Genomic DNA, 13,289 nt, shown 5'->3' with positions numbered 1-13,289 from the left:
ACTGGCCATTTTACCCAAATAGGCAATCAGTTACCCTAATTCTATGTTGTTCTATTTGGCCAGCAAACTGGTTGCAAGTAAAACAGGATTTTATCCAAAGCCCTAAACGTGGCAGCCTCCACTTCACTTCTATTTTTATCCTAATGCATTCCTATCTCTGAAAGTCTCACTTACATGTACCTGTCTGACACATGAAAGACCACGTTCTGCACATTGGGGACCATGGTGTCACTGCAAGATGAGAGTTTGTTCAACCCTCTGGAGAATCAGCCAGGAATGCAAATTTAAGGTGTTTAATACAGATTTAGTTGTCTCACTTCAGGCATCTAAGTCTTAAATTTTGGCTCACAGTGTTTAGATTAAGTAAATATATTTAAGTCAGCCAGAGTGATTTTTATGTCCTAGTAAATTACAGCGAGTTGGAAGTTGAGTCTGAATTCCTACCGTTTGTTTGACTGAGATCATGATCTTAAACTTCAGTGAGCGTTCTGGGTGTGCAATACAAGATCGGCCCTTAAAGGATTTGTTCATAATAAAAATGTAGCAGTTCTAATGAGCAAAAGGATTGATGTAGATTTGTCTAGATGTAGATTTGTCTACTGATCATCAACTTTCAACAGTGTGGAGGTCCAATCCAGGCACCATTTGCAGGCAGAGCACCTATGTGATTTCTCAACTTGATGATAAAATGAAATGGTCTTTTTCTGCCCGGACAAAAAGAAATAGTTGATTTATTTCATTACAGTATATTAATTTTTGCATACACACTCTTGACATCCTAGTATTTGCGTATCCTATACATCAGAGATCAGAAGTAATATTAAATATGTTATAGGCCAAAATCTCCCTTAATCTATACTTGAGCAAGTCCATTGAAGTCAGAGTCGTGCTTGAATAACGTCTGCAGGATCTGACCCATAAATGTTAGTTTAAAAAGCAATGCTGCGACTTAAAATTACTTTTCAAAGGGAACTCATTCATTCACTGTTGTGTCAAATGTGTTTTAATAGCTTAAAAAAAGTAACTTCAAGAAGCAAAAGTTTTTTTTTTTACTCTTGTGATAACACACACATAGGAGTAAAAATGCAAGTGTCTACCCATTATTCCATGCATATTATTCCAGTCATGAAATATATTAACACTTTATGCAGTTAATTGTGAGAACTCAACACATTTTTACCTGTGTTTAAGTAATTACTTTTAACATATTTATACTTCAGTACCAGCATAAAATACATTTAAACCATTTTTTGTTGTGTTTCAGCGCAGAAGGAATGGTTTTTCCTCAAGATTCTGATTCCCTTTCATTCATTTTCTCTCTCTCTCTTCCCTCTTTCATCTTCCCCCATGTAGGCTCTGCCACAGGCACAAATCCCTCCACTGTGTTATCCTATTCTGACTACATCTCCCGTCCTGAAGATCACACCAGCATCATCCACTTTGATAAGTATGAGAGAGAGAAAACCTGTCGCATCATCATTATTGATGATTCCTTGTATGAGGAAGATGAGACCTTCAATGTCACGCTGAGCATGCCGATGGGTGGGCAAATCGGTGCTAAATTTCCTAGCACCAAAGTGGTAATCCTGGCTAGCACAGAGGATGGTGAGTAGGCAGAAGTTATTTTATTCTGTAGGGGTTTTCTCTTGTAGATCTTATAGTGCTAGGTGCCTTTTTTTCACCATATTTTTCCATCACACAAAGCCTAAGGTTAAACTATTTTATGATACAAGGGCATAGGCCGAGGAGTTAACTGCTTGTTCTATTGAAGTGTAGGTTTAGGATCAAATGGTTATCTGAATCATAGATCTGGGCTTACACTAGCTATTTTCTCACTAAAGTAAAGAGTCCAGGATTACACTGAATTTTATTCCTTGTCTAGGAGTAGACTTGCAATTTTATTAACCAAGGATTGATCTATTAGATTAGACTGGCTATTGTATCACTGAAGTACAAGTCTACGCTTATTTTGAATATTTTGCACAGATGTAGGATTAGTCTAGTTTTTGGAATGCAATCCATATCTAGCATTAGACTTTTTTTTCTCTGTGAAGTACCATGCCCTGGATAGAATTTTACTATATATTATTAGGTGAAGTTGAAGATTAGAAGTAGATAGTAGGCTGCTGGAAATGGCTCATTTATTTTGACACCCTGTACCCTGATATGTTTAGTTTAATCACTTTATTGGGAAGATATGGATATTGTGTGTTTTTATGAGATGGTGAGAAAGAAAGAAAAAAAATTGGTACAGAGACAGCAAAGGAAGAGCTATGTATTTTAGCTGCATAGTTTATTGGATGTATTTCAATACTGATCTTCACTGTCCATGCTAATCCAGTCCTTTTTTTATCAGAATCTAATTGTGCTGTTTTAGGCAGAGATTTTGTAAGGAGAGTCTTTAGGGTTTAGGCTCTGACTATAAAACAATTTTTCACTTGTGATAGAAACAGGATTTGAACCTTGAGCTTTAGAGGTAATAGGCTAGTGCACTAACTAACCACAGCACCTTACTACACTCCATAGTTTCAGGTGTAGGAGTAGGGCATCTATTGAACTCTTGAAGCAGTGATTTGTGTTTTTAGTGAGGCTCAAGGCCTACCACTCCTTTCAATAGTCATGGGAATTTTGGGCCTACCTTTCTATGCTCCACAATAAAAATGTATTTCACTGTGTTAAATGAAGCAGAGATGTTAATAAAACCAAGATCCAGAAACAAGCATTACTATTAAGTATTGTTTGTGTCTACCTTCTTGTCCTGTCCTGCAGAAATTCAGCTATTCAAGACACACTAGCAAATTGATATGTGGACAGATCCTATGTTGTTTTCTCAAATGAAGAAAAGAAGAGAATGGGTCATGTTGGTCGCTGGTGTAATTCTCCTGAAGCTAGTGAAGTTAAATCAGGGATGAATTTGGCCAAGGTATTTCGGTTAATGAAAATATAATGGTCTTTCACTAGATGAGGCTTGTCTAAAAGCCATTATAATTTCTGCTGACAGTGACATCGCTGCTTCTTTATCCTATTTTGGGAACAGGAGGAGAGTATAAAGGAGGAATTAAGCCATCATGAAAAGAAAAGAGCTTTTCCAGATTTAAAAAACAGGTTTTTACCTTCATGAAAAAAAATTCATTTAGTAGCTCTAGCTAAAAACTGCTTCCCGTGCTATGTGCTTGCCTCAAGCTTAATGCCATCAAAGGGTGCAATTGAGAATTGCCACTGTTTTGCAGCATACCTCTTATGGGTCCTTGATTTGGCATCGGGCTATTCTGCTTGTCTCTTTTAGTCATAGAACTTTCTAAGGCCTCAGTCCAGCTTAAGTATATGCTTAACTATAATTAAGTTCCATTGACTTCAAAGTGAAACATGTCCCCTTCAGATTTCAAGAGAGGAGTTTTTGAGAGCTAACAGTAGTCTGAGGAGGTGGTATTTAGGCAAAATCTGGATTTCATTTCCGCTGTGGTTTGACGTTTGTATCTCAGATGGAACTAGGGCTTGGGCTTAGGTTCAAAAATCTTGTGAATTGTCCTTGGAGGAGTTTGATCGAAAATAACTGAAGTCTTCTGAGACTGGATGATTTCATGAGATTTCAGTCATCCGGAGCCAAATCTGAACTGAATCCAGAAAACAGGCCCCTGCTGTTGTGGGATCTGATCTGGAATCTAAAACTGCGGTGGTTTTGGATCTAGAGATGAGAAGCTGAACAACTTTTTGTCTCCCAAATTTTGGTAGCTGGTGTTGATTTGAGCTTTGGACCTGGAATTAGTACTGTCCCTATGTCATATTATTGCTTTATAATTTATGGCACATTGCCTCCTCCCGCCACCCCACTCAGCTTCATCAATATTTAGGTTTTCTTGTATTTTTATGGTGGGCTAGCTATGGCAATATATTTTGCTATCCTTATTGCTGCAGATATTGTATGTGACTCTCTTTTCCAAATCAGTTGTTTCTTTAGGATAGTCTAAGTTGTACTTAATCATGCCTCATCAAGGGAGGGATGGATGAGATGACCTCTTGAGGTCCCTTCCAGCATTACGTTTTTATGATTTTAAATAAAACATTTTTATCTTCTTTTCCCTTTTGGGGAGATTACCTTTTTGTTTGTTTCAAGTTAATAAAGTTTGTCTAATAGCCATCCTTCTCCAACCTATTATTTCAGACAGTGTTTAAGGGTAAAATTGTGGATCCACTGAATGGCAAAACTCCCACTGACTTCATTGGAGTCAGGATTTCAGTCAGTACCTTTTCCTACAGAACAAAATCCTGATCCAACAAATGGACATAATGCTTACTACAGCGAGTAGTCCCTTTAAAGTCACAGGAACTTCTCATAGTAGGAAGCACTGGTAGTGTTTGCAAGATCATCTCTTCATTTGTTTTAAAAAAACATCTTTTGTAAAATAGAACACAACAAAACAGAACACGTGGGCCAAACTAACATTTCAAATTGTTACGCTTAATGGGATTTGCAGGCACTCTCAAACCAGAAAAATGCCTCTTTCCTACTGGAATAATAATGATAGCTTTTAAAAGTCAAAAACTACACAGATACAAAGAGCATGCCCAAGCCTCCCAAATAATGTGTTTAATTTCTTTGGTAACTCATCACAGAGTTCTTTGACCAAATTACTCCTGACTAGATGTACTGTGCCACAGTTCTATTAGTCCTCTGAGCTGCACCAAAGCCTAATGGAAGGAGCAAATGAGAGGGTCTGACAAAAACAAATGAAAGTGGACTCTGGCGCGAGTGGTAAAGTTGCTATCATGGTGCCTGCTTCTCCACTGCTTTTTACCTTGTGTGATGATTTATACCTCTGAAAAGTGCGTGTGAATGGTTCCTGTTTTGATTGAGACCGTTCCATAGCCACAATGCCCTCACTTTGTGCAGATGTAAATGACTACCCAAAGTGCAAGGCAGTGGAGGATCAGGCCCACAGTCAGACAAAATGTTTTGCAGTAACTGAACCCAAAACTTGAAATGCATTTTAGGCTTGTGGCCTTTTAAATTCAAAACAGTTGTCCTGCTACAGTACAATATCAAAAAAAAAAAAACCCAACAAACCCTTGTTGTGGCCTCAGTAAGGTAAATTGTGTTCTGGGAGCTCTAGTATACAAGCTGACCCCTTTTATAGGTATTTCCATTTGTTACTCCAGAGTTAGGATGTAAGCCTTCAGCAGCAGCTTATAAACATGGTATTGAAGGGAAAGATCCAGTGCATGAAATTATCCATTTGATAACATTCCCGCTTACTGCACTCCTAGAAGAAATGGTCAGTGTTGGGGAGCATGAGCTAAGCCAAAAACAGTCCATAGTTGGCTCAAATAGAGGCACCTCTGTGTATAAAAGCATTTGATTTTACAAAAAAAGATGCCGTTAAGTGGTTGCATGGTGCAGAAGGTTGCTGCACTACAGCACAAGTCTGAGTGGAGATTGCACTTGGGGGCAGATAAGATTAAGGGGTAGTACTAGCCATAGTCCTCCACGCTGAACGGTACAGTCTCCGCTCTGAAAGCCCTTTAGCTGCAAGTGCACAGGGTACAAATGGGGTGAGATGTGAGTAGAGAACAGATGTGTCTGAGAAGACAGACTTGAGCACTCAGATGAGTGCATAATATCAGCCTGTATGGGGTTGATCTGGTACTATTGAAGTCACTGGGAATTTTGCCATTGGTTTCAATGAGAGTAGGATCAGACCCTTAGAGGGGCTATGTAGGTAGAAGCATGATCCTTATCATTCTAATAAGAAACTTAGCAAGGCCTTCTCCCCCTACGCTTTAATAGTCATGCGCAACTTGGCAGCCACACTGCACTTCTCTCACTAATGCTGCATCAGGCTCCCCATGCGCTACCTGTACCAATAATCATTTTTTACCGTGCACTTATATGCACAACACTCAGTAACTGCACTGTGCACGATCAAGCCCAAAGAATTTATTTTATTTTATTTTATTTTATTTTTTAAGATTTGGTTTAAAAGATTTCTTTCCAGAGAATTCCTGAAAGTAAAGAGACAAAGTGTTGGGTTTTATTTCCTGTGTCTGTTGCTTTACACTTCTCAAAATGCTTAATGGAACAGGTTTGGGTTATCGGATAGTCCATTATCAAACGTGTCAGCGCTAAGTTATATATTTGATCACTAGAGCCTTGAACTAAGGGGCCGATCGACATAAGCATTTCTAAAGCTCCAACACATCAGTGAGAGTCACAGAGCCACATGTGGTAACCAATCTAAGCTTTCTCCTTACAACAGAAAGAAAGTGAATTCAAATGTTAGCAGTAAAAATTGCAGGTGTTTGCAGAAAGTTTTATTACCTCATTAGTGTTATTTAAATATTTATATGGCACCTTTAACAAATTAAACAATGTCTTACAGAAAATCTGTTCTAACAGTAAAGATGGTGTAGCTGAGGTAAATGTCAGCCGTTCAAGCACCAGTGCAATGATTTGAGTCCTTATTCCCTTTCTGTAAGTCTAGTATTGGGGCTAGAGAAAAGGTAAAGAGATGGTGTTCAGTCACAGATCCATGTTATGGTTAGGGTAGGTACGAGACAGCACTAGTATCTTGCAAGTAGCTCTAATGAGATTTCTGCCCAGTCTCAAAAATCTTGTGAGATCACCAGATTCCATGAGATTTTTCACTATCTTGAGCCAAAATCTTGTGGAATTTTTGGCTGCTTCCAAACATTGGCCCCTTCAGGTTTTGGTTCTGACATGGGACCACCATCACAGGAGCTGTTTCATATGCAATCATGCTCTCCTTCAGACTCTGAAGGGTTTCAGATCTGAGGTTCTAGTTTTGACCCATCTTTACTTGGGATACATATATATTTTTCATGTTATAATGGAGTGAATGTTAAAAAGAGCTTGAAATGGATTTGAATGGAGTTGAGAGGCATATATCAAGTGGTTCCTTAAAATGAAGAGCTTTATAATGAGACATCCTGTAATTGTTTATTGAAATAATATTTCTACTAGACTTTTCTGTCACTTCTCCTAGGCCCCAATCCTGCAACAGCATGTGCAGATGAAGTCAATGGGGCTCTACACAGATGCAGGGCTCTGCCTGCTAGTGTTGTTGCAGGATCGGGGCCTTCATTATGCTACTCTGTACCTGTATTGACATTAGGGTGACCAGATGGCAATTGTGAAAAAAACGGGACGGGGGTGGGGGGGTAATAGGCTCCTGTATAAGAAAAAGTCCCAAAAAACGGGGCTGTCCCTTTAAAAATGGGACATCTGGTCACCCTAATTGACATCTTTTATGTGTTATAAATACCCAGAGAAAACTCAAAATTCGGTCTCAGGACTCATGTAAAGCCTCCATAGGCACCAGTTTGATTTAACTCAACAGATGAAAAGATTTAAAGCATAAGCATATCTAAAGCTAATTAGTACTCCACATACCAGTAACATCACAGGTAGCATTTAAGTAAAGGAAACTGTTTGTTCAAATATTAAAGAAAAAAGAAGTAGCAGAAACAGGTAGTCAAGACAAAATGCCAGTCCTTTGATCTAGGTTCTCTACATACAAGTAGACAATGGGGGTTTTGTAATGGGCCCTTGATCATATCCTAGTAAACTCTAGGTTCTATATCTTTTTCATATTATGTGGCAACATGCTGTCTGACTGTGTGTAACTGAAAAAAGGAACTAGTTGTTCAGTAATGAGCTTTGAAGAAAGAGGTGCAAACAATTTATAATTTTATAAGTAAGCAGAAATCTTCATCAGCTCTTTGGCAGTGCCTGAGTAGCATCACAAACAGAGAAGGTTTCAGGACCATAACTTTGTTTTTTCGATAGTTAAGAGAATGCCAGGTTGTCTGCGCTGAGCAAACACTTTATAGGCCTTTTTGAAAACTAGGATATGGATTTTGAATGAATGGTTCGTTTATGGCAATTCATGGCCATCAGTAAAGATTATTAGTTAGCTTAGAAGCCATTCTACTTCATGTAATCAAGTGGTTAGTAATTAAACTGATAGTTTCTTCATTGGCAGGAATGGAAAGGGATAGGAAAGAAGAGGATAAAAACTTGCATGACCTCCTTTGTTAGAGTTGCTTTCTTTATTAATCTGCTGCATTTCAAGATAAACTACTTTGGCTGGGATCCCTCCACCCTCTTTGACTTAATATCAGCTGTTTAAAATCCAAATGATATGTTTATCTTTGTAAATTGAGTTACCTCTATAGAAAATTCTACCCAGGCATTTTAGGGGACATACTAGCACATGTCCTCTGAATGCAAAGAATTTTTACAAAAAAATCTTGGTCATTAAAACTAGGGGAATTTCTTTGATCACGTCATTGGGGACAAACAAGAAAGGTAGAGTTTCCTTCTATTCTCCCATAAGAATTAGCATAACCTTCCCTGGTAAATGGGGAATGTACCATAACAGGGATTATATGGCAAGGCCACACAGACTAAATCCTGGATAAGAGAAAAATGCTATACTGTCTATTTCTTGGGGAATTGTTCAGGACTGCGTGATCCCAGAGTCAAATGGCTTGTTGTAGAGTTTTAAGACCAACATACTTTCTTAATTCATCTGTTAGAGTTACACTGATTTTATTTGACAGCTAACAAATTACTGCCTCTTACTCATACAGATTCCAAAGTCATCAACAGGGATCAGTCTAGCAATTTTGGTATCAAATCAGAAGGGCCTTGTCTACTATACTAAAGTACTACTGTTGGTTTCTGCAGACAGCCACTAGATGGCGACATCACATGCGCTGAACCAGGCTCGAGCTGCTCTGCATTATGTTTTCTGGTAACAGCCCCACCCGTGTCAAGGAGGATCTCCAGATGTCTATTGCAGATAGGTTTATGAACGCTTTGTGCATCAGAGCAGTGCAAAAAGGCCAAAATCTGGCCCTGTAGCTCTAAGGTAGAACCACAGCATACTTTGTTGTAAGCAAACACAGTAGATCATAACTCCCACTGGATTTATGGGCACTATGGGCTGTAGGTGCTGTTTGCCGATCTGAGCTGAGAGCTAGTGACTTCAGTACACTGGCAATGTATGAATGTTAAAATGATAGAACAGCTTAGGCTCATTGGTCTTTCCCGTTCCTATACTGTGTGGTGCCCTGCTTCTTTGTCTTTATAATAAGTGTCATCACTGAAAGCATTGCCTCAGCAGCAATTTCCCCAGGCCAGAGTTAGCTACATCTTATGGTGATTTAACGAACCAGATTCTTCAGGATTTGTAAGTACCACTGATGTAACATGGGATCTGATTTGCACTGGCTTTCTCACCAACCATAGGGAAGTGTGTGACCTCCATGAGACCATTTTCTTCCATAGGGTTGCTCTGGATTACCTCAGCGTCACTGAGATTGTAATCTAACTCATGGATGGGCAGCTTTAAGGTTGTAACAACACTGCTAGGTGGGGCCTGGCCAGAACCTGATTGTTTGGGAGCTGAGAGCCAATCAGCCAGTGGGGAGGCAATCACTGGACCTGGATGGCATGAGGTGGAGTTGGAGCCTGTGTTGACGGGAAGGCAGCCAAGCCAAGCAGTATGAGTCAGGAGCAGCTGTACTAAAAGACTGATTCTCTCAGTGCCTTGGCTCAATCTTAAAATAAATAATTACATTCTAGGGGCGACCCTAACAGCAGGCCAAATAAAATGATCTGATAGAGTAGATGCAGTCCTCCTGCTGCAAGCTGCCGATCCGTGATCTAACTCATTGGCTTTGATTTGTTACTGTTTTGGTTTGGCTTCACAGTTATAATTTTACAAAAAGCATGTGGCTTTAACTCAGTTGGGAATCTACTCCCTGTGTATTGATTATCTGTTATCAAGACAGAAGAAGGCATATGTTAGATAGGCTTCTGTTCCTCTCCAATTATTTTTAAGATCAGCTTTATAGAGGGTACTGGCTGTACGTTTAGGTCCACATAGTAAGAGTGGATTATGTTTCAGAGACAAGCGATTAAAGCCCTGTAATAATTGAGGCATGACAAGTGTCATGTTCCTTAAGGTCATGTCTGATTCATAGTCTACTGACTAATTGTTTATATGGCTGCTACTTCTAGGAGAATAAGTGTATCTAGATTAAAATAACTGATCTAATACTGATAATGCTAAAATTCCAAGTCTGGTCTAAGGACACACAGTATGTACATAAACACAAGGAACTATTCTCTTGAGACATATTGTGATTGCATGAAAAACAAATTCATTTGAATTATGAGAAGTACATAGTTAGAAACTTACAGTAACCACAAATATTAGAAATTAAGAACAGTGTTTTAATACGTATTTTTGTTTTTCATTGTTGTTAGACTTAGGCTCAGAAGTCCCAATCTAGATCATTTTCTGATTGCACTAGGCAATAGACATACATTAGACAGTATGCGCCAGTCCCAAAAAACTTACAATCCAGTTTAAGACAAGGTTTTACAATGGGAATGACAAACAGTAGAAAGCATCAGGGGAGGAAGAACAATGCAGTAACCGGATCATCAAATTTTCATTGTCCCATTTCCAAACTATAGGCTCATTTTCAATGGAAGCAGTGTTGATCCCTTAAGTTGTAATGAGTTTGCAGTACATGTATTTGTAGACACATGTGGATTAAAAGAAAATGCTACTCTTCTCTTAGTTAAGGAGCCTGACCAGTGGTGCAAGTAGGTTGATACGGTACTCTGTACCAGTAAGATATTTATAGCTGGTACAGCATACCAGAAAGACACAGGAGGAGCCCAGACCCAGCCCTCCACCAGCTGGCTCTCCTGAGTCCTCCTGCCTGGGGTCTGTACAGCAGCCCTGCCGGAGGACAGGGCTGGGAGAGAGGGTGGAACAACAGCCCCACTGGAGGAGCCGCACATTCTGCTCATTTTGCTACTGCGGTTCCTGGGAGAGCCCTGCGAAAGGAGCAGAACATGGGGCTGCTGGGCAGCCCCATGCCAGCAGCAACTTTGGCGCGGCTGTACTGCCCCCAGCCCAGCCCCCAGCCCTTCCACGCAGCTGTGTCTCTTGAGTCCTCCTGCCTGGGGTCTGCACAGCAGAAGTCTCCAGCACAGCTGGAGGAGGACTGAGCCCCCCCGGTAACGTGGGATGGATGTGGATCATGGGGAGTGGATGGGGAGAGTGTGGGGGCCCTGGGCTGGGGGCCGTGTGGGAAGGAGTCGCATGGGGGGGGTCATGTGGGGAGGTCACATGCTCCCCATTTGTGTCCCTCCCATGAGTGCAGCATACCGGCAAGAAATTATTTCTACTTGCACCACTGAGCCTGACATATGAAGGTTGAGCTCAAGACAATTATCCTGGACTGCAAGAAAGTTAAATTGCTTGATCTCTTGAAATTTTAAAGGAATTTACCATTCATACTTCAAAACCTGTTAAGCCACGTGTTAGAAAGTGGACATATGGTATTTGAAAGCCAATTTCTATGTCAATAGAGCAAATGAACCAGGCTAATTTCAACTAAGTCCAGTATCTGGGGCAATCTCTTTTTGTGGCGAGAAGAGAAGGGAAGAGAAATTGCACAGCTTATTAGCTATCCTTCTAGGGCAGTGGTTCTCAAACATTTTTTCAAAAGCACAATATAAATAGTTTATCTCAACTGTAATCATTCTAATTGTTTGGGGAGCGCAATTTTACAGAAATTGTGATTTTACTGATCTTGTTCACAAAGTATACTTGTCATTGTGCAATATATTATAGTCCCTAGAACAGTGGTTCTCAACTGTGGTCCACCGCTTGTTCAGGGAAAGCCCCTGGCAGGCCAGGCTGATTTGTTTACCTGCCGTGTCCGCAGATTTGGCCGATCGCGGCTCCTACTGGCCATGGTTCACCGCTTCAGGCCAATGGGGGCTGCAGGAAGCGGCATGGGCCGAGGGATGTGCTGGCCGTCCTTCCCACAGCCCTCATTGGCCTGGAGCAGCGAACAGCGGCCAGTGGGAGCCGTGATCGGCCAAACCTGCAGACGCGGCAGGTAAACAAACCGGCCCAGCCCGCCAGGGGCTTTCCCTGAACAAGCGGTGGACCACAGCTGAGAACCACTGTTCTAGGGACTATAATACATTGCACAATGACAAGTGTACTTTGTGAACAAGATCAGTAAAATCACAATTTCTGTAAAATTGCGCTCCCCAAACAATTAGAATGATTACAGTTGAGATAAACTATTTATATTGTGCTTTAGAAAAAATGTTTATTCCCTGTCCATTCAGAGTCAATGGGTCAGATTCTGATTCCGGGGGTGTGGGGGAGTGTTCTATGGAGTAGTAATTATGGTCACCACAGTGCCCGAAATGTGATCCAGCAGAGCACCAAAAACTTCTGTTTTGAAAGCTACGGAAGTCTGCACATTTCTGAAGGGAAAAAGCGAAGTGATTACTGCCTTTACTGTTGTAAACAAAAGCCCCTGGTTTCATACCGAAATCTCTCCTTGGATTTCTCCATACCAAAATGTCTATATTTTGGTAGTCTTACTACTACACAGTCTGTTGAGGAAGAATTTATTTTTGTTTATTTAAATCTAATCTGTCAAAAGGCTGGAAGTAAATATGCATGAAGCCTCAGTTGGAACACTTGTACCTTCCTTAATAATACGTGCCAGGTTCCCTGACTCCTCTTCAGCAACCGAGAGTCTCTTGTGATTATTAGGTTTTACTCAGCAAAAAGAAAAGGAGGACTTGTGGCACCTTAGAGACTGCTCAAATAAATTTGTTAGTCTCTAAGGTGCCACAAGTACTCCTTTTCTTTTTGCAGATACAGACTAACATGACTGCTACTCTGAAACCTGTCGGTTAGTAAAGTAACACAGGAGTTCACAGTTCAGTGATTCGACACAATTCCTGCAAGTACCTAAAGATGTCTGACAGCTTGGGTGGCAAATGTTTGGACGTAGGCCAGATGGTTATTTGATTTCTCTCTCTCTCTCTCTCTCTCTCTCTCTCTCTCTCTCTGTGGGTGGGTGGCAGATACTGCCTGTGGCAAGGGTTAGTTGAAAGATGCTGCTCCCATTCTCGAAAGACACAGCTACATTCTTTTCCTGGCTCTGCCACTGACTCCCTGTCCAGAATTGGACAAGTCACTTGTAACCATTTTTGAAAATTTGGGTATTACTTTGAAGTGGCTTCATTTTTGGGAGCCCAACATGCTAGACTAGGACCTGATTTTCAAAGGTGCTAAGCACCCACAACTAAATTCACTGGGAGCTGTGCAGGCTCAGCACCTCTGAAAATCAGGCCCTAGTTATCACCATCTGGGTGCCGAAGACCAAGCCACCCTGCATTACTGGCCATTTATGGGAATTTGGGCTTTAGCCCC

General features: G+C 40.7%; 1 protein-coding gene across 3 annotated transcripts in view; it reads left to right on the top strand.

The window, feature by feature from the left end:
* The window catches only part of FREM3 (FRAS1 related extracellular matrix 3), a 142,823-nt gene that overhangs the window by 67,888 nt on the left and 61,646 nt on the right, over positions 1-13,289 (top strand). For all 3 annotated transcript variants that reach the window (XM_084627540.1, XM_084627539.1, XM_084627541.1), the window contains exon 6: positions 1,354-1,605. In XM_084627540.1, coding sequence (XP_084483666.1) covers positions 1,354-1,605 — 252 coding nt within the window. The remainder of the gene's footprint in view (positions 1-1,353; positions 1,606-13,289) is intronic.

Source organism: Lepidochelys olivacea (assembly GCF_965140295.1).
Source record: "Lepidochelys olivacea isolate rLepOli2 genome assembly, chromosome: 4".
NCBI classification, from domain to species: Eukaryota; Metazoa; Chordata; order Testudines; family Cheloniidae; genus Lepidochelys; species Lepidochelys olivacea.
This window is presented reverse-complemented; position numbering and strand designations above follow the sequence as displayed.